Source organism: Ahaetulla prasina, chromosome 3 (genome assembly GCF_028640845.1).
Source record: "Ahaetulla prasina isolate Xishuangbanna chromosome 3, ASM2864084v1, whole genome shotgun sequence".
Lineage (NCBI taxonomy): Eukaryota > Metazoa > Chordata > Lepidosauria > Squamata > Colubridae > Ahaetulla > Ahaetulla prasina.
In genome coordinates, this window is record NC_080541.1 from 79,790,000 (window position 1) to 79,817,217 (window position 27,218).

General features: G+C 43.9%; 1 protein-coding gene and 1 long non-coding RNA gene across 6 annotated transcripts; one reads left to right on the forward strand and one right to left on the reverse strand.

Moving 5' to 3' along the window:
* The first annotated feature begins 38 nt into the window (after positions 1 to 38).
* On the forward strand, positions 39 to 26,959 carry TFAP2A (transcription factor AP-2 alpha). 5 transcript variants are annotated; one of them, XM_058175359.1, is made up of 8 exons: positions 178 to 196; positions 9,084 to 9,110; positions 10,441 to 10,875; positions 14,262 to 14,313; positions 17,139 to 17,370; positions 19,198 to 19,316; positions 22,959 to 23,100; positions 25,192 to 26,959. In XM_058175359.1, exons 1-8 carry the CDS (start codon positions 182 to 184, stop codon positions 25,478 to 25,480), a joined length of 1,311 nt encoding a protein of 436 aa, XP_058031342.1. In that variant the 5' UTR covers positions 178 to 181; the 3' UTR covers positions 25,481 to 26,959. The 5 variants fall into 5 exon arrangements, with proteins under 5 accessions (XP_058031343.1, XP_058031342.1, XP_058031340.1 ...); XM_058175357.1 differs by lacking the exon at positions 178 to 196 and adding an exon at positions 4,651 to 4,955; XM_058175360.1 differs by lacking the exon at positions 9,084 to 9,110 and having other exon boundaries at positions 39 to 196.
* LOC131194407 (uncharacterized) lies at positions 6,745 to 8,282 on the reverse strand. Its single transcript, XR_009154161.1, has 2 exons — positions 8,128 to 8,282; positions 6,745 to 7,194 (listed from the first exon to the last, which is right to left on the reverse strand). It is a non-coding gene; the product is annotated as an uncharacterized LOC131194407 (long non-coding RNA).
* Positions 26,960 to 27,218: the final 259 nt, after the last annotated feature.

The following is a 27,218-nucleotide window of genomic DNA, read 5'->3' on the forward strand; positions in this document are numbered from 1 at the left end:
GCGCAGGCGCGGACAGGTAGCGCCCTGCACTTTATGACCAGGTGAGCAGTTCCTCTGGCAGGTAAAAGAAGTCTTTGCCTAAAGAGATCGCAGGAGAGGCAAGCGGGCGGATCAGTCATTCCATGACCAGCGGGGACCTGGTGATAGGCAGCCCGGAGCCAAAATGTCACTCCTTGCAAAAATGGGGGACTGGCAGGTAATTTCGCTTTCCTTTCCTTTCCTTCTTTCTCGATGCAGGGTTATTATTTTTTTGGCTTGTAATTTAAGGAAGGAAAAAGGAAGCATGGATCCAGGTCAGCAAGCTGAGTAACCAACCCACTAGTCTTAGGGGCAATGTCCCCAAGGGAAAAGAAGGAGATCTGATTAGGAAACTAAATAACCATGTAGTAAAAGGCTCCGGGACCTTTCAACAGTTGGAGAGAGTTGGTTGCTGAGAGAGAGGGGGGGAAGGGAGGGGGGAGAGGTGTGTGTGAAAGATAATTTTAAAAAGGGAGCAACAGCTTTAGCACCATAGCTTTGTCTTTACAGTAATAAGTCATCCCCACTGGAGTCTTCTTGTCTGGGAGTTGGTTGGTTTGCTGATTCTTTTTAGCATGTCTTTATGAAATCCATTACAAATACTAAAATCTTTTTTAAAAAGTTTTTCAAACCTCCTGGGTCTACTGTGACTGTGGAACTGTGTGTGTGTGTGTGTGTGCGCGTATGTGTGTGTGTGTGCATTTCTAAGAGAGCAACAGCAGGAGAGCAATGCACAAAGAAGAGTCTCAAAAAGGAGCATATAGTGTGTAAAGCACCTGGTTAGCCTTCCTGGTGCAGACTAGGGAGAAACTTAAAAGGTGCCAGAAAGTGAAAGCTATTCTGCTTCAGTCTAGGCGGGCTAGGCCTTAGTAAGGCTGTTGCTTGGACTGCCATCAGAGGTTCCACCATCCTTCAGAGGAAAAAAGCTAAACTATATCCACTGTTCCGAAGGAAAGAAAAAGGAAGGAAAGGAAGGAAAGGAAAGTCCTATGGACTGTGGACTACCTATGAACTCAATGAACGAGAAAGTCTCTTTCTATCTGAAGACAAAAAGGCTGAACCTCACAGCTCACCTTTATCCCTGTTCCATCTCTCAGCAGATTTCCAAAGCCAACCTGTAGCTCTTAGTGTGGCTGGCATTTAAGTTTCCTGCCTCTCTCCTTTGCTTTCTAATTTCAGAGCTGTTTCTGTAGAAAGCGAAAAGGTTAACTTTACCCAGGTCTGGAAGCTTGGTGGCTTTTTTTCCTTTCCAGGTCTGGACCAAGGGATAAAGAAAAGTCAAGGGTCTGAAAGCTTTTTTTAAAAGTTCTTTTGATTTCTGAAAAGTTTAAATGCTCTCCAGTTCTAGATATTGTGCAGAAGTCTCTCTCTCTCCCTCCCTCCCTCCCTCCCCCCCCCTCTCTCTGTGTAAACGTTTGCAGAGGCTTAGACAACCTTAAAAGGTTGCCTAAGTTCTTAATTCTTTTAAAGGTGTCATTGGCTTCTTCTTATGGAAGTCAGTAGCCAAAGTGCAGCCAAAGTGCAATAGTCTTAGCTGCCGATTATTTCAAATTATAATTTTTTAGGGTTGAACTGTAACTGCACACACACACACAAATTTTCATGAAAAGCTCTTTTTGTACTGCAGGGAATGGCATTTCAGGTGTGCAAAACGCCAAGCTCCCACGCCTGAGAGCAAAGGTCATAGTGGCTAGGAGCCCAACTTTTGGTCTAGGGGTCTGACCCTCCAACTGGTCTAAAATGGGCAGATCAACTAAAGGGGTGATCAGAAGGGGGCGACCTGTCTGCCTTGCCTTCCAGAAACTCTTGTGCTTCCTGATCAGGATGCCGACAATTGCTCCCTTACAGGCTTGAGACACTAGATAGGGCGATGCCTCTGGCATAATTGAGTAGGAACAGCTTGGAGACCGATGCTCCATTGTATATGCCAGAATGTTAGGAGGATCTCACAAGGTCCCTTTTGGTTCACCTGAAAGCCTACCTGAAGCTCTTCTGCCATACTCTTTTTCCACTACACCCCCCCCTTTTTTTTTACCGGGTTTGGGATCCTAACCCCGAAGGCCTTGCCGGCCAATTCATGCAGGGCAGAGTAACCCACAGTGGGTCCTCCTCGAAGAAAGGCCGAGTTTCCCATCCCTGCCTGGAGATTTCGAGAAGCCCTTTTTCCACCCTCACCGCCTGCTTGAAGTGACCCTGGGCCTGGGGGAAGAGAAATCATTCACTCCCGTTAGTGCCTGGGAGGCGAGTGGCGCAACGCCCTCGCCCGCTGGAAGGCACGGCGTGCCAAGGGAGAGGAGCGGAGAGGGGTGTGTGTTCTGCGCGCAGTTGACTCGCCCTGCCAGCGGGGCGTGAAGATGGGCCTCGTAGCGAGCCTCCCCGCGGCTGGATTTGAATGTCAAGGGAGAGAGCAAAGGCCACTTCTCCTCAGGGAGTCGGGAGGAAAAGGAAGAGCCAGAGGAAAAAAGACCAAACAGAAATTGGCCAGGTGCTCCAGAACCCGGGAAGCTGCTCCAGAACCCAGTTGTAGGGCTCTTGATCTGATACCTAAACTCCCGGATGCTTTCCAGCAGCCGGTTCAGTTCTGCTGTCTGCTTAAATTAAGGCTACCTTGAGTGGTAATGCCTGCTAAAATCTCCGCATGGACCCCCAGAATCTGAACCCAATTAATTGGCTAATCTTTTTCAGGCCCTTGCGGGAGGTGAAGGAGGGCTGAGCTAGAAGCTTTCCCAGGGACAACTGCTTTTTTTGGGGGGGGGAGTGGTAGATTTTGCTGCGCTCCAGGTTGTTTCCTTCGGGAATGCGGCTCTCCTCTGCGGAAGGGCAGAGGTGGACGCTGCGGCAAAAGGGCAGTCCCAGCAACATTTCTGGACTGCGGTGTCGGCCTCCGAATAAGGGGAAGAGGCTTGGTTTAAGTTAAGAGAAAGGCCAGCTCTGACCCTGCTCCAGTTTTGGTTACGCTGAAACGTCCGGCCTGCCTGATCAGAAATCAACCTGGATTAGCATGAAACAGGAGCAATGAGTTAATCACGGTAAACGGAGAGGAGGAGGAGGAGGAGGAGGAGGAGGAGGAGGAGGAGGAGGAGGAGGAGGAAAGCCAAACGAACAGCTTTGAACAAATGAAATAAAGGAGGAAGTAAAGTTTCGAAGCAGAGAAGTAGCCAAGGTCCACACTGTTTTAATAGAAGTGAGGCTTTTCCCCATCTCCTATCAGTCAATCCGGCTGACATTCGTGTTGGGCGACTTGGCACGCTCTGTTTGCACTCAAAATGTGTCTTTCTCCGTGGTTCCCTCCCAGCCTTAAAAAGAGAACTGATTTGGAACAGAAAAGAAAAGCTGGGTAGGAAAATCCATACCTCTGCCTGCTTGAGCCTAAATCCCCCGGAGTCATAGGGCTCGGTTCACCTCTCTTTGTCCCTTAGGAAGCAGAGGGCTATTGTCTGTAAAAACAAAACAAAACATTGTGGCCTTGAGTCAAATTTATTTCAGTCTGAATGCTACCTGCCTGAGCTCCCTCAGAAACCACCTGTTGTTCGACAAGTCTATTTTGGAATTGAGTCCGAGTAATTCTACTCAAGAACACAACCTTGGAGAATTGGGGAAACACCTCGCCGTTCAGGATTAGCTGAAAAAGCACAGAGGGGCCAATTCATGTCCTCCATATATGTAAAAAGGCAACAAATGTGCCTTAAGGTACTGACTGGGAAAAAAAAAGTTTCATCCGGGTAAAAAAAAACAAAAAACCCAGAAAGTCGACTGCGTGTTTTTTCCTCCTTGCAGGCTAAAATTTTGGGATTCACAAATATTGTGCATAGATGCGTGTGTTGGGTTTGAAGAAAAAGTGTGTGTGTGCGCGCGTGTGTGTGCGGGGGGGGGGGATCTTGTGAAACAAAAATTAATGACTTCAGAGAACGAGGAGAAAGGTTGGGTTTTAAGTCCAAACCTGGGCCATTGAACCAGTCCCGAGCATTTTAACTTGGGCGGGCGTTCGGTCCAAGGGAGCTTTTCTGAGTAAATAAGGGTCAGGCCTTAACGAACTCAGCTCGTTCACTCTTCCTCTGGCTGGAAACAGATCTCTCGGGAACCAAGGCGCTTCCCCTAGATTCCAAGTGTCCAGATTAGGGTTGGCAGGCTGCGGTGTGTTCAGATCGAGAAGAGCTACCCGGGAGTTGGTCCAACGGAAAAGGATCTCGTCGGAAAAACACCACTATGCTATTTTCCGACTGAAGAAATCGCAGGGACATTTTTTGGGGGGCGGGGGGCGGTCTGCATGGAAGCTTAGGCGGGAAGCAAAGTTCAATCGAGGATCTCCCACGGGTCGCTTTGTGAACACTGTAGAGAGGAACAGATGCCCGGAAGGCTGTTGCTTTAAAAAGGAGGACACCCCCAAGAGAAGCGCCCCTCTTCCTTCTCCCCTGCCGGGGCCCACTGCTTTACAAAGGATTGGTTTTTTTGTTTTTTTTCCAAGGGAGGCAGGCAGAGCTCGAGCGAGCGACGTCCCTGCGACCCTGGTCCCTTCGCGGGCCAGTTGCTGCGCTGCTGAGCAATTGGCCGAGGGTTGCTATGCTAATGAGGTGGCGACTGGGCGGTTGGTGAAAGACGAGTGGGAGAAGGGAAAAGTTTCGACCATTAGAGGGAGATCTCCGAGCGGGCACGGGAGATCGCCTCCGCCTCCTCCGCCTCCGCCTCCCTCCTGCTCCAGCACTCCAGCGGGCGCGCTCTGCATGCCAGAGGAGAGCGCAAGGCAGGCGGGCAGGGCAAACAGTCTCGTCTTCTTTCTCTCTCTCTCTCTTTTCCTCCCTCTCTCTTTCTCTTTTTTTTTCTTTCTTCCTTTCCTTCTCTGCTTTCTCCCCTCTCTCGCGCCCTCTTGCCTCTCGCCACGCCAATCCATGAAAATGCTTTGGAAACTGACGGATAATATCAAGTATGAGGAGTGTGAGGTAAGCGCTTTCCGGCGACTGGGGCAACCCGCCCCCGTCTCTCTCTTCCCCCAAATGAGAGAGAGAGAAAGAAAGAGAGAGAGAGAGAGAGAGTGAAAGAAGAAAGAAAGAAAGAAAGAAAGAAAGAAAGAAAGAAAGAAAGAAAGAGAATGAATTGCCAACTGCGATTGGAAAGCATCTTGCAGCACCCAACGAAGCTTTGGGAGAGCAACTTCTTCACTTGCCGACTTTGGCAAATGGGGAGACGAGGGCGGGTGGACTCGAAAAGGGGCAGGCGGAGGATGTACGCCTGTGCGGTGGGTGGTTTAGAAAAGAAAAAAAAAGCCCGACCTTTGCCGAAGCAGACCGGGAGGGGAGAAAGAAAATACACCCACACGGATCTTCCTACAAAGGCTCCGTATCCCAACAGCTACAGGGAAAGGGGTCGAGAAGATGGAATGGATGAGCAAAATGAATGCGGAAGACCAAAGTCACCACGAGACAAAATTAAAATGTGTTTTTAGCCAGTACCAAGATTCCCAGGATCTCCCAAAGAGAGCCACCTCATTGCTCTCAAAAGAGTTGTCTTGGATCCACAGGTCTGGTGTTGCAGACTTGAGAGATCTCTCTACCTGATATGGGTAGTTGTCATTTCTGCATCCAACCTCCTCCGATGCTGCAGCTTCCTTGTGCTACTCAGCCCTTTGATTAGAATTAAAGGAGGAGGAAGAAGAGAAAGAAAAGGATGGTGTTGAGAGGCAGGCAGCGTGGCTTTAAGCTCTCTTTTGAAAGTCGAAAGGGCAGCCTCGTAGGCATTGCGGGTGGGAGATGCTCGGAGTAATTCAGACGGTGTGGAGAGTAGGCAGAGATGGAGAAGCACCGCCTAAGTAAGGTGCCAAAAACAATCTGTTGGTAAATTTGTGCCCATAGGGTGCCTTGGTGATGGATCTTGCACAGAGGTATTCTATTACAGGGCAGATGTAAGAAATGATAAGTATTTGGATGAGTGGAAAGTGTTTATGGAAAGGCAGGGCATGGATCACTTCAGTAAAAGTAGTTTGCTAATTAAATAATCCCGTATCTTCCACGTGCTCGGAGAAAGATAAGAGTTAAACGCTAGTGTGTTCTTTGTGACTTGCAAGAATGATGCTATCTTTAATTGGGTTTTGAGTCTTTCAAAATTCTTTGGGGTCTTTGTTTCCATTCCAATCCTACTGTAGGTGTGTAGTACAAACACGAGCGCGTACATTACAGTTTTGCCTTTGTTAATTCTGTACACACATACAAGAATCCGGCGAGCGACACTTTGGAAGATTAATTAAGAAAACCAGCGTCGGTTGGTGTGGAGATTTATGGCTGCTTTGGAGTGGGGGGAGTCTGTCTATAAATGTAGAGAGAGCAAGATCAGGCTCCCTCTTTCATTAAACGTGTGAATTGAGAAAGTTGCGCGGTTCTTTTCTTCCCTCAGTCATTTTCGGGTGAAACCTTTCCCTTCCGCGCAGGCTGACAAAAAGCCGGGTGTGGGGATTCCCACGCTTGGGGCTTCAGACCAAGAAATTCAGAGGTGAGACTTCCGTGGCTGGCTAGAGTGGTGTTTGGGGCAACGTGCGTGGCTGATTTTTGTCTAGGACCACGGAGTTCCAAAGTCAGCGGCTAAAAGTAGCTAGCGGGGCTTAACATTGATCCGGGCTATTGGACGTTATCTTATTTTCCCATTTACTTGGGAATAACTGCACCGATCCTCGCGGCTTGTGTTTCTAGGTAAATATGCCTGAAGCCGAACGGGGAAGATAAAGCTAAATATAATCACTCTGATTATATTTGATTGTATTTATTCATTTATTTTAAGTTGGGCCACACAGGGCAGCTTTGGAAAACTCGCACAAGTCTTTTGATTGGCTTCCACGTTTTTGCCAAAGGCGACTGACATTGGAGTGAACTCTGCCGTGCCTCCCCTCTGAATTTTGTTGTCAGGTTCCGGGATTCTTCTCTTTAAAATAAAAACAAATCAACAAAACAACCAAACCAAACCAAACCAGCCCAGCCTTCATTTGGCTTCCGGTGTTTTCGGACTGCGGCGCAGCGCCCCTTTTGCTGGGTGGGTGGGGAACCTCGCGAGCGGCATCGGAAGGCTGTGGAGGGCAAAGGCAGCTGGCGACGACGAAGGGTTGGGTTCCTTTCATGCCTCTGGTGAGGTGTGCTCCAGGAGTTGTGCCGAGGCCTGCTTGCTCGGCGGCAGAATGCCTGTTGTTATGATAAGCTGGCAGGAAAAGTGGAACAGGCCTGTCATTTCCCCGGATTTGCTGGCGGTGAGCTGCCCAGCCAGTTGGACGGGTTGGGCCCAGCCTGGGAGCCCGAGCTTGTCAGGGCCAGTAAAAGAGAGGCAGTCGCCTCCCTTTTTTCCCCTTCCCTCCCTTCCTCGATCTTCTGTCCCAAAGGGGGGGAAGGCTCCTCTGGGCTCCCAGGAGGCGGAGACGAGCTCCGGAGCCCCGATTCCCCTGGGGACGGAACGCCTGGGGAGACGGGATCTCACGCGCCGGAGGGAGGGAGGGAGGGAGGGAACAGCCCTACTCCTTTGCTCGGGGATCCGGCCAAGGCCCGCAGCGCCAGCGCCAGCGCCGCCGCCGCCGCCGCCGCCGCCGCCGCCGCCGCCTCCTCCTCCTCCTCCTCCGGGCCCTGGAGTCATGGACCTGACGCAGCAGGAGGCCACCGGAGCGGAACTGCCGGGCCCGCAGCTGAAAGCCGGGGACACCAAGCCGGAACCAGAAAGCGGTACCCCTGGGATCAAGAGGGGGGCCGGAGCCCGGCAGTTGCTAGCCTTGTCTTTTGAGGCGCCTGACTTCACCCAGCCGCCGCCGCCACAACAGCCCGAGGTGCGCCTCCCTTGCCTTGAGCTTGGTTCCTAGCGCGACTTCTCCACTGCCGTGCTTCCCCTTTGCTGGGGAACCCCTAGTTGCTCTCTCCCATCCGCCCTTCTCTCTCTCTCTGTTTCTGCGAGTTTTTCAGCATGCCTGCCCTCTTTTCCAGTTTCCTCCCCCTGGTTCTGCTTTCCTTCCTTATTTCCTCCCTCCCTCCCTTCCCCCATCCCTCCTCTTTCCCCTGGTCTCTACAGATTCTTTTCCCACCCATTCTCTCTGCACCTTCTCCCGTTCTCCCCTTACTCTCTGCCTGCCTTGGCTTGCCTTGCACCCACCCGTTTGCTCTTCCTGGCTCTCTTTCTCTTTCACTTCTGCCTGCCCTGCAACCTTTTAAAATGTTGCCCCTTTCCTGTGATTCGTCAGACGCAGCAACGGCATGACTCTTCCTCCCCCCGTCCCTTTTTTGTCTCTCTCTCTCTCTCTCGCGCTCCCCCCACCTCTGATTAGATACACTGATTCTTCATTCAATGGACGTCATTTAGAACAGCCTCTGCCTTGAGTTGCTTCCTCGCTTCACGCTCGATTTCCAGCCATTCTTCCCTTATTAAGTATTCGTGTAGTATTAATAGTCATGAATATCTGCTATTAGGAGTCTTAAGGAAAGCAGGCTGCAGATTCCTCTCCCTCTCCCTCTCTCTCTCTTTCTCTCTCTCCCTCCCTCCTTCCCTCTCTCTCTCATTTAGGAACTCACGTGCAGCAGTAAAAGGAGGAAGAGAGAGAGAGGGGGGGGAGAGCGAGCGAGCGAGAGAGAGAGGTGGGGACCAACGCGCACACACGGACACACGCACACCACCCGCAAACGGATTAAGGAACACACACACACACGCGCGCGCACCCCGACTCAACTTTGAATCGTGAACTCTCACGCCAAGGATCCGGCTCTCGCCTTTGCTGCTGCAGAAACGTCGGGCATTCGGTTATGGACTGATGGATTATAGGCGCGCTTGCCCAGTGCTGGCGGACCAGTCTGGCCGTTGGGGACTCGGGGTGGTCTAGACCCGGGCTCCTTCCATTGTGTGTGTGTGAGTGAGTGAGTGAGTGAGTGAGAGAGAGAGAGAGAGAGAGAGAGAGAGAGAGAGAGACAGAGCGCTTGTATGCAAGAGGGAGAAAGAGAGAGAGGGACAGAGCAAGAGTACGGCTAGGAAGCGGGCGAGCGAGCTAGACCTAAGAGTCCACTTTTCTCTGCCTTTTTTTTCCCTGGCCCTGACTTGGTCCCCCCGAATCCGCGCAGATGTTAGTTCACAGTTTCTCAGCGATGGTGAGTGTGCTTCAGACTTCTCTATCTGGGATGGGTGGTGGGAACCTCGTCACCATCATGCTTTTTCCTCATCTTCTGGGATGGAGGGGTGGGGGTGGGTGGCCGGCTGGCCGAGTGTCACCTCCCGCCGAAACCTCTCCTCTCTCCGTGCCTCCCCTCTGCTCGTTTGCAAAAGCTTCCTGGGCCCTTACTTTGGCTGCTTCAAGTAAACTACAAAAGGCTAGCCATGCTTCCACACCCGTCCATTGTGTTTTGTTTTGCTTTGCGTTTCCCCTCCCCTTCCGATTGGGTTTCACCTCTTCTTTCCGCTCTTGTCCTTTCCCGGGTTAATAACGCTCCTCGGGAGACTAAAGTCCAAAGCATTTAACAGCACCTTTTTTTAAATTTATTTCCTCGCTACCTCTCCCCTCCCCCCCCCGACTTCTATTTGAATGGCTGTTAATTTCCTTGAGACGTACCTGCGGGCTATAATTTCATAATTTACCAAGTCCCGGTTGTACAGAAGCAAAACCTCTTGCATTTTCCTCCTCTTCGGCTTCATCTTTATGTTTCCAAATTGTTTCCTTAATTTTGTTGCCTTGTTATTTACGTAAAATTACGAGTTGCATGTACACGTTATATGGATGTGTGTATATGTCTGTGTGCATTTACACGCGCTCATACATACGAGGTTGGGTGCCCCGTATTATATTATGATTTGATTTCAATCAACGAAATAGCACATTGTTTATCCATTTTGGTCCCACTGCTAGTTCTGTAAATGCCGACTTTCATATTTAAGTATTTCCCCCACCAAACGCTATTCTTTTTCATGGCATTTTCGGTGTCGTTTTCCAGGGGGGGAAAAGAAAGACCAATGCAGCAATGGTGCACTTTCACTTTTTAGAGCATGGAAAAAGAGTATTTGTTTGCTCCATTTCACTTCTTTTTGACAATGATGCCCGTAGGCTTTTTAAAAACAAAGGTTACCCACGCCCACATACAAGCACACACAGAGAACACACGCCATTCCTCTCGAAAAAAAAAAAAAATCTTCTGGATCTGCTCTTAGTAGGAGAATTTTTTTTCCCACTGGAGTTTTGTCCCCCCACCCCCAGTTTGTTAACTGTAATTCACGCAGCTCCATTTAGAGGTTGTTCTCTGCCAGGCGAGAATATTTCGAATATCTTTTGACTCTAGTCTGAGCGCAAATATTGTATAAAAACATAGTTGTTTTTTTTATAGGGTGATAAACATTTGGGCTAATCCACAATTTAATTTTGACTTCTCTTCCTCCTTCTCTTTCTCTCTCTGGTCTCCCCGTCCCCTTTTTCGTGTTCTTATTCATCAGGACCGCCACGACGCTACCAGCAACGGGACAGCCCGGCTACCCCAGCTGGGGAGTGTGGGCCAGTCCCCCTACACCAGCGCACCTCCGCTCTCGCATACACCGAACGCCGACTTCCAGCCCCCTTATTTCCCACCTCCATATCAGCCCATTTACCCGCAGTCTCAAGACCCGTATTCTCACGTTAACGATCCGTATAGCTTGAACCCTCTTCACGCCCAGCCTCAGCCCCAGCACCCGGGCTGGCCGGGACAGAGACAAAACCAGGACACGGGGCTTTTGCATACGCACCGCGGACTTCCCCACCAGCTCTCCGGCTTGGATCCCCGAAGGGATTACCGGCGGCATGAAGATCTCTTGCACGGACCTCACGGCTTGAGCTCAGGACTAGGAGATATTCCCATTCACTCGATACCTCACTCGCTGGAAGACGTGTCGGTAAGGAGACCCGCGAGGCGGGGAGGCAGGCGGCTTCGTGCTGGCTCGCTCTTTTTTTTTTTCTTTTCCCGTCCTCGCCCTGCCACCCTTCTTTTCCTTTTTCCCCTCCCCCGCTCCCCACTAGGGGATGGGAATTACAGTATGCATTTCAAGCCTCCAGCACACCTTCCATGAAGGCAAGCAGCAATGGTGTCTCGCGGTTGGCAACCAGAGTTGAATTGTCTCCGGCCAATGTCTTCAGTTGCTAATGCTGAAAAATAGGTCTTTGCTTTTGTTGATGGGGAGTGGAGGGAAGAAGAGGGAAGGAAGGAGAAAGAGAGAAAGAAAGACACCAAGATCAGTATACCTCCTTACTGGCGTCGTTGGCCATGCTGCCTTGTTAGTGACAAAGCGAGGTAACTCTTAGAAAGGCTGTGTCACCTTAGAAAGCCTGGCCTTCAGTCGGATTTTTGGCTGGCTTGAAAAAGAAAGCAAAAACTAACCCAAAGCTTTCTTCCCACTTCGGAGCTGCTTGTTTGGAAGGTGGGGAAGAGGAAGAGGAAGCAAAGAATGAATTGCAGTTCTTCGGATTGCAAACATGGCGTAGGAAATGATCTAGGCCTGTCACCCCCAAACAGGGAAAAAGAACAATGTGCTGCTGCTGCTGCTGCTATTGTGGTTATTATTATTTTAGTTAAGATTTTGGAGCGCCTTAAATGTTTTTATTATTATTATTATTAGGGTCAGGATCTGGTTTCTTTTATCCGCAAATATAATTTGAAAAGAAAACTGGTGTCTCTCCTCCCATCTTTTCACAGCCTAGAGCCCTTTATAGCCAGGGGCAAGCACCATCTGAATCTGGCTGCAAAAGAGGGTTATTTCTATTAAAAAAAACCACACCACTCTCCTATTGAATGCAGAATTTAAACAAGCCACTAATTTTACTCCTGCTTCTTGTGCTGGTTACATTGGATAGAATACATTTGTGGGCAAAGGGAAAGGAAGTTTCTAATATTAGCCTAGGATTTGCTTTGGTTCCCCTTACTAAAATGTCACTGCAGATTATTGGATCAAATATTATCATAGTATGTTCACTGACAGTTTAATGATTTCCAATTCCATGTTGCAAGGATAATTTTGCTATGGGTTCCTTTCAGAAAGCGATTTCCCCACCTCCTTTATTCCATTCCCTTTTATTAATCCATATTTGAAGAAAACGGAGGAATTCATTACAGCCCCAACTCTCTTATTCCTCCAGGAAAATCGCGCTTAGGTTTTGTTTAAAAAAAAAATAAAAAAAATAAGCCATGCCTTGAAGTATCCATATCTCTATGGGAATTGGGCGCTTTTGAAGAAGAAGAAAAAAAGCCACACCAGCCAGTTCTCTTTTCATTTAAAAAACAAACCCCAAAACAACACCAAGGATACTTGGTTTGGAACTTGGGTTACTTAGGCGGAAAAAAAACCACCCCAGTTTGAATCAGCACTTTTAACTAAAAATAGTTGCACCGAAATCAGGGGGAACTTCCACTAGTGTTTTGTTTTAGGTATCGAATTGCAAACGATTTGATTTTGCTAGGATTTCAGTTGCGAGGAGAATTGTATGTGCATTTTTTTTTTTTTTTGGAAATAATAAATATAGGTTATTTTACTATGCCAGCAGTTAAGAGAGATCTGGCCTATTTTAAGAAAGGCCGTTACCAAGGAGTTTAAAATAAAAACATTTAACAGGAACACCTCTCTCTTTATTCGGGGTCGAGTATTCCCAAAGCTGGTAAATCTGATCCCTTTAAAAGGGAAGGGCATTGATCTTAGACGGAGGCGGGCGGGCGGCATCACGTTAGGATGCGTGCTTTGACAATGGAATAGAGAGCGGCCTTGCAAAGGCATCACGGTGGACACGGAGCGAATGAAGTTCGTTGAAAACAATTGTCAAAATAGGAAAAGCTATTTTCAATTTTTCTCCTGCTACCGCAGTTAGCTATAGATATAAGGACGGCTGCTTGATACGGAATAGTTGCTTAAGCTGAGGACCGGTATTATTTAAACATAAGTATCTCGGCGGGATTTTAAAACCTAACAGCCGGTGGCTTCCGTAGACTCTGTCTAGGTGAAGAAATCAGACAAATAAAAACGTTACGCCTCACTGCATTTTTAAATGGGTTTAAGGCTCTTTGCTTGAAGGGATATTTCCCCATATAGTAAAAAACAACAACAAACAAATACAAGAAAACGGCAGCCATAGTCATTTCTGAACATTTCTCAATTTAATTATGCTCAAATCCAGAAGCACTTTAGGCAAGTTACAAATGAGAGCATTGAGTACAATAAAACCTGTAATAAAGCAACTTCGTACCATCCACCCGGAATCATTGAGATCAGGCACAATTAACAGGAGCATAAATCCAGGGCAGAATGGAAAAATGTTAGACTCGGTATTATTGTTGGACGGAGGCTTAGTGAAGGAGAGGAAGGGGGTTTGAGGGGGGGGTGTCCCTCCGTAGGAGTCGGGGGGGGCGCGCGCACCTGCGCTAAATAGTAGCGCTGAAGTTCGGCAGCGCGAGGGGAAATTCTCTAGCTCAGCAGCGTTAGTGCTAATTTGTAAACACAGACAGACACGTTAGATTGACTGTCAGTTTGGGAATTAGAAAACACGACTTTCATTTTACTTTCTAATCACGTCTGAAACTCAAGCGCGCGCCGTACCCGCGTGCCCAGAGCATCAAGCCTTCCGAGCAGAATTTAAAAGCAGCGGCAAACGCTGCCTGGGACTAGAGGGGAGCCAGAATTGCTATTGGCTTGGGAAGCTCACAGGGTTATTCTCCCCTCCTCTCTCACCCCAATATTCTGGACATTTCCCCCCGTTTTCTGTAGGCAGAGGTGGCACAAAAACAGTCTTCTAGAATCTTATTACAGTGTTAACCTCCATTTAAAAATAGCACAAAGAGCCGGGAAAGCTTTCCCTTAAAATGCTTATTTCAGAGTGAGAGGCATTGATAGAAATTCAGTTTAAGCCACGTGCGTTAAAAAGCACGGTAAAATGGATAATTTATGCACGTGTACTTAGGGGTTGCCCTTAATGCAGGAAGCCTGAATTATAAGTAAGTTCAGGCATTCTTAACTGAAGGTAATTGCTATTGAAATCAAATAATTGCTATTGAAATCAGATGCCACTAAAGGAGGACTGTCCCAAAACCTAGCCATTTCTGCTTTCCAAAGATTCTGTGCAATTGGAACCCAGTATTTCCTTTTTAAATTCAAAAACGTCAATATAGGGAAATGAATATTATTCTATTTTTTTTTTAAAAAACACAAAACTATTTAAGATACAGGGAAATAAAGAGCTCCGTGTGTTTCTCTTGGTGTGTTTAGAAATTCATATCCCTTTTGTATTGCTTTTGTTGCAGCACGTAGAGGACCCCGGTATTAACATCCCAGATCAAACTGTAATTAAGAAAGGTAAGCCACTTCTTTAGCATTCCAAGCATGTCCTCACAAGCTTGATACCGAAGCTGAGAGAACTTACTAAAGCAATTGTTTCTCCCCCTGCCCCCTCCCCGTAATTTACAACAGAGCTGAAAATGGAAAACGAAATTGACAATCTCGGTTGATAACCCTTTTACTTAATCGCACTCTCTGTATATGTATGATTATATTATCGAGCTAAACAGATCCATGTTTTAGCTGTTCCTAATGACATTGTGGTTCAGAACTGACTTCTAATTTCTTTAGTTGCCTTGAAAGTATGTTTCATTACCTAAGAAAGAGCCAATCCTGTTCAGTTCCCCCCCTCCGCCCCTATCCCTCTTCCTTCCCCCTCCCCTCCGCTTCAGGTTGAGGAGATTGTTCTGGATTGTTTACATCAGAGGGCTTTGTTGTAACAAGCGAGCAGGATGGCGGAAGAGTACTCGCTTGCTTAGCCTGCTCGCTGCAACGGGGGCTGTGGTTGGCTTTTCCTATGATTTCAGCTGCTTCCTCTTAATGTCGTTGCACTTGTTTTTTCGTCTGGAAGGTAGCTTCCTTTCGCCTCCCAAACCTTGTCTGGCTTCGGAATTTCGTTGTTGTTGGTTTTTTTAAAAAGTATTCGCGATGTTGGCAGCAGAGCAGAGCGGTTGGCTTTAATTTTAAACCCTGTTCAGGGAAATGCCGGATTCTGATCATTTGGCATGAAAGGGTTGGGAAAAGATCAGTGCGGCTTTCTTACATAGTAGCTGGGTCTTGTGCTCTACAAAACAGTACTTCCTTGAAAATCTCAGCACTACACAATGAAAGCTAAAAAATTTACCCCTCCTCCCAGTCTGGAGAGTCTTTGTCACGTCAAATTAGATGTGCAAGGAATAAATCTTAAAGTGATGCTCTTTCCAAGTCGACATGATAATTGGCTCTTTTATTAGTAATCTCAAGAGTTCGTTTAACTCCTATTGTCTCTATTAGCCTCCCCAGAGCTATTAATGTCACAAGTGATCTATCCAAAACCTAGATATCCCTCCTCCACGCTCCACCCTTTAACATTTGGATTAGACCTATTAAAGTGAAAATGGAAAGTATACGAGTGTAGGATGAAGGATAAGAGGAACAAACAGATACTGATAAGAGTAAATATTTGTAGTGTAACCAGGTTGGAAGATAATGCCTGGTCTATTTTCCTCCAAACAAGACTGCCCTTATTTTTCAGTGATGTTAGCCAAACTGAACAAGCAAAAAGATTTGGGAGAATTTTACCCTTCTCCTGCACATTATTTTAATAATGTCCTAGAACTTTCTGTCATTAGGGGAAAAGTGAAAGTTCTGCCAAGGAAGTTTCTTTGGGAAGCAGGTTGTAGTAAGGAGATAGACAAAAATGAATCCATTTTCCTTTATTTTGTTTCAGGTGTAATTATTACTTAAAGAAAATTGTACTATTACCTTTAAAAACAATGAAAATACCACTATGGCGCCTCTCTTTCCAATATAAAAAGTTGCAATTGCAGAAAATGTGACATCTAATTCAATTACTTTAAAAGTATTCAATTGGAAATACTACGGGCTACTCTAGTACAAATTAAGCCCATAGTCGTGTAGCTTGTAGCATTACATCCCCCCAAACAAGCAAAGGTATATTATGTGGTCGAAGGTATATTATGTGGTTGCCCTTTATAAATATAACAGCGAATACTCTTCCGGTAACCCTTCACGATTTAAGCCCCCCCCCATCTTTAAGATTACCAGCGAACTGCTGTTCCTAGAATTTAGGACAGAGGAGGTAATTTTAACCCCATCTCTTCTCCCCACCGGTGGAAAATCCTTAATTTTGATCCAGTCCCGATCTGGTCTTTCAATGGGGGGGGGGGCTGGGAAGTAGCCAATCCAGACGTTGAAACTCATCTGTGTGCTTCTGCCTGAAAAGATCCGCTTACTTTTAAAAAAAAAAAAATTACCCAAAGTACGTAAAAACTAGATTTTTAAGCTAGGGCGCAGAGTCCCATCCCCCTCTTTGAGCTTTCCCATTCTCCCTCGTGTTCCCCCCTCCCCCTCAGACACTGAGAATTTTAAAATTGAGGTTCTCCACGAAGGTCGTTTATGGCTAGGTCAAGTGGTGTAGTTCAGGGGTCTCCAGCCTTGGCAACGTTAAGCCTGGAGGACTTCAACTCCCAGAATTCCCCAGCCACCAAAGCTGGCTGGGGAATTCTGGGAGTTGAAGTCCTCCAGGCTTAACGTTGCCAAGGTTGGAGACCCCTGATGTACTTAGTCCCCACCAAGTTGCTGCGGAAGGAAATTGGTATATTCCACCCACCCTCCCTCCCCACCCACGGTTGCTAAGCGTGTTTCCAAGTTTTCCTGGTCCGAAGTCGAATGCTGCCCAGTGTGGACGATGCGTAGACTCGAGAGGGAGGTCTGAGGCGGAGGGTGTTGGTCAGCTCGGTTGGTGGCCTTCAAAGCAAAAACAAAAAAAACAGACTGGCTTAGAGGAAATGGAGGAAAGGGGCCGTGCCAGCCTCGGGGCTACCCCCTTATTCCAAAAAAGCTTTCTGCCCTCCCCCCCCACCCCCGTCATTCTCGTTGTTGCCCATCTGCCATCATCTCTCAGCCACCTTTCCTGGCTTGTTTTCATCCCCTTCCCCCACTCCTGTCATCGCCCACGCCTCCCCCTCCTCCCCCCCCACACGTTTCCCAAGCCTGCCGCCCCACCATCGCCTTAGGCTCCTTAGCAGCTGCTAATCCCTTCAGCGTTTGTGCACTAACGCGGCTCTGCCTTCCCTCGGCCTCCCTTCTACCCCCCACTTCCTCCCCCCCTCCCTCTGCAGGCCCCGTGTCCCTCTCCAAGTCTAACGCCAACGCCGTCTCCTCCATCCCCATCAACAAGGACGCGCTCTTCGGCGGCGTGGTGAATCCCAACGAAGTCTTCTGCTCGGTGCCCGGCCGCCTGTCTCTGCTCAGCTCCACCTCCAAATACAAAGTCACCGTGGCAGAAGTGCAGAGGCGCCTGTCCCCGCCGGAGTGCCTCAACGCGTCTCTGCTGGGCGGAGTGCTACGGAGGTGAGGCGGCCCGACCTAACCGGGCTTCTCAGTCGCGCGCGAAGACAACTGAGGAGGGGGAGAAAAAATAATAATCCAGCCCCGGATTCGGTGCGAAAGGCGATGTGGCGGGAAGGGAGCCCATTGGCAGAGAGGAGTGGGCACGTGGTTGCGGTGTTCCTCCTCAGCCAATCATCTCTTTCCCCAAAGGCTCCAGCTCCCACCTCCCACCTCTCTCTCTACCGCCTGTCTATTGTTTTAATTTCTCACAGTGGATATGCTACCCCACACTTTTAAACCCCTCCCCCAACTCCCCCCCCCGCACATCTCCATTTTCCCCCCTCCCCTCCAAAGCTGCTTTTCTCCTTTTTTTTTTTTTTTTTAAAGAAAGCAGCTGCTGTTACTAGGAGGAGAAATAAAGCCTTTCTTTCCAATATCCCCAAATGCCACTTCGTCAATTATCTGCTGCAACCTTCTGGGCTCCCTCAGACATTGCTGGTTTTAACTTTTGCTCCACATTTTTTTTAAAAAAAACAACCATATTTGTTTTGTTTTGCACTTCATGGTGCTTCTCCTGGCTCATTCATTCATGTTTATTTTTCACTGTAAGGGTTAATAACAGATTTTTGTAAAGAAAGGACTGTTGACACAGTAGTCTTGTGTTAAGTGTTTTCTCATAATTCCATCATGTTAATTTCCTCAGTAACCATTTCCCCTTGTTTAAAAATTTGGTGGAGATAATGGGGTTATACCTCAAAGCACCATGTTTTGAAATCAGAGCCACAACTTTCCCACGTTTTCCTTTAAAAATGATCCTAGGATCTTTGGGTTTTTTACTATTCCCTTCAAATCTTTAAACCTTACATTTGAGTTTCAGGTGTTCTTTTAGAATAGAAAATATGAAAGAAGCTACCTATATTCTCATTATTAAATCTGCACCTGAAAAAGAATGACAGCATGAACAAGCCATTTCAAAGAATTTTGACTAAAAAATTACCGATTGCAATATATTTATTGAAAATGCAGTGACAATTAGAATAATTAGTATTAGGAGTTTTCATTGCTGTCATTATCTGTAGCCTGGACCATAATACAGCACAGCATCACATATCTGTGGAAATTAGGCTGCATTCAGTTAAAAGCAGGCAGCATGTCCTGTTAATGAGACTCACTCATACAGTCAACATCGGCAATCATAGGAAGGACCCTTTAGTGTGTAGCAAGGTCACTCATCCTAGTATAGCGTGTTGAAAGCTCATACACACCAGCTGAGGGCACTGCCAGCATTACTTTCTTGAGGAAGGCCAATGCAAGAGGCTAGGAATTTATTAGAAAGTCATTTTTAAAAAAAAATAAATCTCATACTAGTGTGCATGATAAGAGATATATTTCCTGTTTAATCTGAATGTAGTACTGTATGTATAATGAAAGGCAAATGATGATTGTAAATCTTACATAATGCAAGGAAATCAGGCTAAAATATATCTCCCATTGGTTCACAACTGTGCAAAAATCTCACAGCTGTACGCTTGATCACAATATATAAACATTTTATAACCTTGTGAGTGTAATTGGTGTCTACATATGATTTGCAGCTGATATTGTAAGAATACAAAAGATTTAATCTGTTTAATATGCATAATTTTAGTGAATTATATATTTCAATGAATCATGCACAGAAGTGTATAACTAATTATAGCACCCAAATTTATTTTTTTCCTAATTAAACTTACTAAATTATTTTAATAAGCATTTATAGATTTGTAGCAAAGTATCTGAAAAAGTTGCACTATGAACCTGAAGGTACTTGTGTATTAAGTGCTGTTGTTTTTTTAATGTGTGGAACAGGGCAAAATCAAAAAATGGAGGGAGATCTTTGAGAGAAAAACTGGACAAAATAGGATTAAATTTGCCAGCCGGGAGACGTAAAGCTGCTAATGTTACCCTGCTGACATCACTAGTGGAGGGTAAGTGATGGCTTTTTGGCAGTAGGAAAGGCATTATTTGGAAATGTTTCTTTTTGTTAGCTGAGGAAAACAAACCGCATGGATCTTGAAATGTTTATGCATATTGTTTAATTTAAATTATTATTGGTCAATGTGACCTTTTCCTCTTGTATTTTTTTTTAAAAAAGGGACTCTCAGCCAAAATCCATTGATGTCAAAACATTGGATGTGGCTTTATTGATATTTATTTGGATTTAAACCCTTGCAATGCATTTCAGAGTTGGATGCTAAAACTCAGTGAAATGAATGTAACCAAATTGGCATGCAGTGTAATGCTTCATTTTAACTGGGTTGCTGGGTTGATTGATCACTTGGATTAAAAAGTAGGACTGAAAACATTAACAGAGTAAACATAACTAATGGATTAATTTATTAATCACTGATTGACATGGTAGATTTTAATTGGATTTTAATCAGTGTAATCCCAAGTGAAAGGGGCAAAATAGTGACATGTACAATTATTGTATATATCTTGATTTATATAACAAGGATTTGGGTTATGATGATTTTCCATACAATGCGTGACTTGACTGAACTACTTTCTTAAAAGAAACTGCTACTCTTCAACAGCATCTCAAATTTTAATAGATTAATTATCATGCTAAGACATATAATTGAGCTAAAACTTATAAACTAGTAGAATTAGAAAATATATAGTCATGCTGAAGATTATTTAGTCCATTTATCACACAAGATAGTTGCTCCTTAAATGCATGTTATTGTAAATATGTTTAAGAAATGAATGGATTTTATTATTTAAATATATATTAAATACAAATAATTCATCTATATTATATAGTTAATAGAAGATCCAATTATAAGCCCTATAAAATTCAGACTGAAAAGCAAGTTAAATGTGAACAGTATTTGTCACTTCAAATTCTGCAACCATGCCTTTGAAGTCCATAGATTTATTGCATTATTTCTGCTGAAGTGAAGATAGCTTAAATAACTCAAAATGACTCCTTAGTTATAGACAGTATAACACCAATCCAGAGAAACATTAGGAATATAAGGATGAATTCTGAGAGCAAGTCCCTGTTCACTATTATATGAGTAAAGGCTTTAAAACACTGTCTTTGGGTGAAAATGTTAATTGTTTCATTAATTGAATCCCAAATAATGTGTTTTGTTTAACTTTGGTTTTATTTTTATTCTGTTTAGCTCTGTCTTTATTTTCTAGTGTCTTCAGAGTTGAACAGAATATGTGTATGCACATATATAATGGCCTACGAAATATGGAAACATTGTTCAGATTTTAAAAAAACATAAAATGTACTATATCTATTCTTGATTCTCTGTTTTTATGCTTGATAATGGTATAACAGACAATAATGACTGCCAGCATTACTGGCAGCATGACCACTAAGGAGTTACCATCTCTGCTAGTTGCTTCAGAAACTAACTATATGAATAATTTTAGACCAACAGATGGGGGGGGGGGGAAGAAATCTGTTGAGAAATGAGATCAGGAATATTTTTTATTTTGGCACATAAAAACCTTGCTGTATATATTTGCTGTAACAGGTAGGCTGTTATTGGACCCAACAACATTTAAGATCTGTTTCCAGTGCTCAGGATCTCAATCTTTACACATTAAAAAGTTAGATCCTACAGCTACCTTAAGATACAACTCTGCTATTTTAAGCTACATACCAGTAGCTTATTTATATTTAAATCATTTTAACATCTGCATTTGAAAACTATAGAACCTTAACTTCTTGAATTAATTTGGGAATCCTTGATCTAAACCACGATTTAATGGTGTCCTAATCTTACTGCAAGCTTCTGATCTCCTCTTTGCTTGGTATAATTAAGCAAAATAGAAATGCTTTATTTTCCTTCTGTTTTAATTGTGAAAAGAGGATGGGTGAATGTGCTGTTTGAACATTAAGAAGTCAAAAGGGGTGAACATGTATCTTCCTTTATGTTAAAATAGTTATAAAGTTTATAATGAGAACAAGAAATGCAAGGGGCATGCTAAATTGAGAATTACTTTGTAGTAGCTATTGACCCAAGGAAGTTGATACAAGCTGTCCTATACATGCAGTCTTCACTAGGTTTTAATTTTGAGGTCTTTAACCTTGATTTTGGTTATGTAGAGTGAATTTTAAGTCATTCTTCATGCCAAGTTAGCTTTAGTTTTGCTTACTGTCAGCTTATAGCCATCTTTTCTCCTTTTTTTGCTTGCTTTCCTTTTTTTTAAAAGTTCAAAGAAGAGAAGCTACAGCATTATAAAAAAATGCCAGCTGCCACTGAAAGTCCATCAAGGAGTCTTGCCATTAATAAAGAGTGTACTTAAATGCCACCAGCAACTAATGGGTAATCAAGGAAAGCAAAAGAAAGTTTACAAGTAGCTGAAGAAAAAAAACAAAAAACAGGAGAGCAGGAAAAAGGGGGAAGGGGAAAGGAGATAAATGCTAATATCTTGATGTTAGGGAATATTTTAAACGTTTAATAGAAACTATAATTTCAAAGGAGCGTTCTTTTTTTTTTAAAGCCACGGTTTGATCATCATATTAGGATGAAGAGAAACACAGGAATAAGGCTAATGCATAGATAAACTAATAATAGTGGCTAATTTCCCCCCCTCTCAACTCAAGGGATAATAGACGATTGTTTGGGTTGTGGTCCTTACGCGATGAAGCCGCTTCCAAAGTCCTGTTATTGTTTATGATCCGCTCCATTTTATGGAAACAAGCTCCGTGGACTGAGGCTTTGAAGCTCTAATTGGCGCATGCGTTCTTCCGGACCTCGAGCTAATGGCAGGAAGCCCTGCGGTGAAAACCAACTGGTTCAGGAAATTAAAACCAAAGATTTGAAAATCAACAAAACAGACAGTCTCAATGGAATGACCTTAAAATTCTTATGGTTAATCGTTTGAAAAAAAAAAAGGGGGGGGGAGGAGAGAGGAAGGGAAGGAAGGATAATTATATGCAATCAAGTTAAATTTTAAGCACTTAACTATTTAATGCAGTCTACGGGGTGGGGATTGAAATAATGATCAATGATCAATATTAATCTCTAGGAACAGAATAATTATATGTTTCGTGTGTTTTTCTTTTCTGTGTATATACATAATGTATTCCCGTAATGTAATATAAACTAAAAGCACAACTAGAAACATAATTAAACTTTACAAAACTGAGATAAAATACTTGGGACACTTTTGTTAGTGTTAAATAAAATGCCATAAATATATTGCAACATAATTTAGGACTAAAAGCTGACTACATCTACCATTTTATGAACTGCCTTATCTACCGCCCCCAAAGGATTCTTTAGGATCAGCATTAACACGATCGTGGTTTGATATAAAACAATGCATTTGACTGCCGCCCCCCCCCCATAGCAACTTATTTCCTTCAGGAAATTTCTTCAGCACCCTGAGATACTAGTCTTTTTCTAAAGCAGCGATTTACTAGTAGATTGCAAAGTGCCAGTTAATCTTGATTGACTGGATATCACGTGAAGAACCCAAAGATGCACCAAGCAAAGTCTAATAACAAATCTCATAGATTTGTTGGCGCGAGTTCCCACCTTCCTGTCGCCCGCTTATGCTTTGGGTATTAATTATGTATTTCCTCCCAATCCGCATTTCAGGAGAAGCCGTGCATCTCGCGAGAGATTTTGGTTACGTCTGTGAAACAGAATTTCCTGCCAAAGCAGTAGCTGAATTTCTCAACCGGCAACATTCCGATCCAAACGAGCAAGTCACAAGAAAAAACATGCTTCTAGCGACGAAGTAAGACTTTTTACCTCTGCGGAATATTCCTAAGGAAGATTTTGTTTATTATGTTTGGTTGTGCGCTGAGCTTTTCCTCTGGTGCATTTACATTTGTTTGCTGCGGATATATTATTCTCCGTACCTGCGTGATTGCCTTGGCAAGGTAACTAAAAAGTACACAACTCCTCATCGAGGGGAAATGGTATTATTGCCAATGACGCTATTGTTGAAATCAAGCAGACGTATGAGAGTGATTCTCTCCCCCCCCCTCCCTGGAATGGTGTTACTAGAGGCGTTCAAATGGGAAAAAAATGGCATATTATAATGGCGGGGCTCTGTAGATTTATCAAAGAGTAAGCCCCGTTAAGTATAGTGGGATTTATTTTGAGGATTGTAGACAAGATTGCGTAGTTATTTGGAAGTAAGTAAAATTGATCTCAATGGAACTTACATGCTGAATAAAAATGCTGAAGATTGATTAACTGTGAATTCAGGTATTAAAAGTATTTCACTTCTAAGCAACTAAAATGCCAGTGGGGGTTTATTTTAAGGGAAAGACTCTAGGGATAACTTAATAGAAAAGATATTCAATATTCAGGTTAGGTGGTGGGGGAAGAGGAGAGGGAACTCTCAATTATTGTAAATGATGTGTTTGCTGGAAATTAAAATGCTTTCCCCCTCATAGTAGTTAATTACAGATGGTGATTCACCAAAGAACAGTGGGCCAGAGGGCACCCAGTTATTGGGAGAGATATACAGCTAAAATATGTCTCAATACTTCCCTTTAGAAACTCAATTGCTGCCATATATATGCTCTCCTCTGCTGGCAGTTTATTTAGATACTGGTATGAATCTAATTTCTGAGCAGATCCCTTTATTCCAGTGCTTTGTGACCTACATAAACAGTACTGCATCCTTCTAATGCCACCAAATCTTATATGAAATGAGAGTCCTGGGATTGATAAACTAAAGAAGTAGCTTTGAGAACTGTTCACTTCCTAAATTGGAGTTTTGTTTTGTCCATAAAATTAAAGTAGCTCTCACACTTTATTGTCAATTTGCTTGCTGAGAATAATGGAACTTTTTATAAACACATGTAGAGGGTCCTAAGTGAAAAAAAGAAAAGAAAAAATAGTATATTGAGATCAATGCAACTTACTTTCAAGGAAAATTACAAGGTAATACTTAGATCTAAAAAATAACTGTTGATTTAAAGCCAGAAGATTAGACACTAATGTTAATTACAGAATTTGTAATTAACAAGTTTGATGGGGTAAACAATGGGTATTACTCTGGAGGAAGGAAGTGGGAAATGTGTTTTGTATCAAAGAGCAATGTATATGCGTGTGTGATTTCCATAGAACTTTCTGACATTTTTCACGTGATTATGAAAATGTGGATGTATATGAGAGGAAAGAGTTAAATTAAAACAGAGAGATGTATTGAATATGACAGAGAAACCTCAGATATCAGCATCAGTAAATAAATGTGAGGGCATATTGGGATGAAGAATACATTTGATGCAAACTGCTGATCCAATAATTATTGATACAGTAGTAGCTTTGTATCACATTTTCATATTTTCCACACAGTAATCTAAAACTGTTATCCTTGATACATAGCTACACATAGCTAGACACATAGCTTAAGGGATTAGTAATATCTTATAGGTACCTAATGTACTTGTATGTAACACATGCACATGCAGAGAGTGGGAGGGAGAGGGAGAGAGAGAGACAAATGTGGAAAAAAGATTTTTGATGCCACAAGATAAGAGGGTGATCTAGTGTAAAAATGCATCTTGCATTGAAGTGTGTTGAAAGACACAAAAAGGAAAATATTGTTCCTGGGAGAAGTGGATGTAAATCAGTGCAGAGGAGAAGCCAGGGAGATGAGAGAAAGAGAAAGGCTGTTATATTGATGTCAATATTTCTATATAGGGCATCAGCGGTGCAGAACATGAGAGAGCGGGTAAAAGAGTAGAGATTCTTTCTGTGCGTGCATTTATGATTTTGCTGTGGAGGCAACTGACTCCTTGGCTCCCCTGCTTGCTGACAAGACTGGCTTATTTTCCTCCCTCCCCTTCTCTCTGCTCCATTTATGCTGCAGACAGATCTGTAAGGAGTTCACCGACCTGCTGGCTCAGGATCGATCTCCACTGGGGAACTCTCGGCCCACCCCCATTCTGGAGCCGGGCATCCAGAGCTGCCTGACCCACTTCAACCTCATCTCTCACGGCTTTGGCAGCCCTGCTGTGTGCGCAGCGGTCACTGCCCTGCAGAACTATCTCACCGAGGCACTCAAGGCCATGGACAAAATGTACCTCAGCAACAATCCTAATAGTCACACAGATAACAGCACCAAAAGTGGCGACAAAGAAGAGAAGCACAGAAAATGAGGATTTTCTTCTTGCAGCCCCAACCAGACCAGCCAGCCTGGCCCTCCCTCCCCTTCCTCCTCACCCTGAGGCTACAGCAAGAGAAGCTCAGAAATCTGTCCCAGCCTATTCACTCAGGAGGACCGGCTAATTCACATCTCTTTCACCCCCTTACCCACCATTCTCCTTTTTCTTCCCTCCTTCCCTACCTCCATCACTTCCCAGTTCATTTCCAGTTGCTAACCAATTTGGAGCCCAAGAAAACAAATATGGTGATTGGGCCATCCTAAGAGGAAAAGGAAAAAAAACACACATTTTTTTGTCGTCTATGTGAACTTTTATTATTTTTAACAAAAATAAATAAACTGATAAAAATAAAACAACTTTTTTTTCTAAAAAAAGAGAAAGAACTAAGTTTAAAGGTTAATTAATGAAATGTGGGGGAAAAAAAACAAATGAGCTTCATCGGACTGGATCACCACCTTCTCTTATACAAACTTCCGTTTAAGATTGTAGCCATATTTAAACAAAACAAAACAGGAAAGAAAGGATAATGATTATGATGATGATGACATTTTATCAGTATTGTGAATAAACTTGAACACAAACCACATGCAGTTCCATGTCATGTCTTCAGTTTTAGCACCTCTCTCCTGCCAAGGTAAAGCGACTAATTTGAACTTTCTTATGGTGACACCGATTCATACTGCTTCTATAAGGGAATCAGTGTTCTGTATGTATATATTTATTTATGTGTAATTTAATGGGAACTGTAAATATGGTGAGTCTGTTTGAAGCTTTTTTTATTATTTATCTGGTGATCTCGTTTACCTCTTGTTTAGTGGGTTTTTAAGTCTTTCCCATCTTAGTTCCATCACTGTGGTTCATAGTTACTTATTTAGAAAATGGGAGGGGAGTTTTTTAGGGGGAGGTGGGGTGGTATTTTCTGGGATTCATCACTTCAGCCCTGTTGTAGCATGTTATAAAAAGGCGACAATAAAGCAGCTAAGCGATTGAAGCAACTTGGATTTTTACAAATACATTATTAACATGATACTTAATTTCCACATTGATAAAGGAAAATAAATCAACCGTCCAACCCAGACCGACCACCATTTCCACTGAAATAATTTAGGTCCCCCTTCCAAAAACATTTTTTCCGCACATTGATAATTTTTAACAACTCTGTATGCTGTGGCTTTAAAAAAGTTTATAACCAGGGTCTTTCAATTGAAAGCATAATCAGAGCAATAAGTTGATATTGTCTATTCAGATAAAGAACTGGGGATCTTCACTTCCCTCTCCCCTTTTTCATTTTGAGTTGCCTTTTGGTTCAAAAAACTTCCATACATTGGGGACCACCTGGTATCCTCTATTTCCACCGGCCATATTGGAAGCAGTTACAGTTGTATTGTATTGAGTTGTGCTGGCAGTAGTTTCCATGCCTGTCAATGTATCATAGTCCTTTGTTGCCCAGATAAATAAATATTTGATACGCTTTATGTCGATTTTTTTTATTCAGTGGCTGTCTTTACCCAGGCGTATTTTTGTTCTTGGCAGTATTTTTTATTCAGTATGGTTACAGTAATTGAGTTTAACTCTCCCTTGACAATTGCTCTTTGCAATAAGCAGCTGAACCCATTGTTTCCCTCAAGTATAATAAAAACTTACTTTCAAGTTGGAGTTCAGAGCAGGGTATCATTTAGATATTCCACTGAGTCTGTATTCAGACAAATTACACAATAAAACAAAATGTATT

Coding starts and splice junctions, on each gene's coding strand:
- TFAP2A (XM_058175357.1), top strand. CDS start 4,740: ATGCCAGAGGAGAGCGCAAGGCAGGCGGGCAGGGCAAACAGTCTCGTC. Junction 17,371..19,197: donor CTGGGCGGAGTGCTACGGAG/GTGAGGCGGCCC, acceptor TGTGTGGAACAG/GGCAAAATCAAAAAATGGAG. Junction 19,317..22,958: donor GCTGACATCACTAGTGGAGG/GTAAGTGATGGC, acceptor TCCGCATTTCAG/GAGAAGCCGTGCATCTCGCG.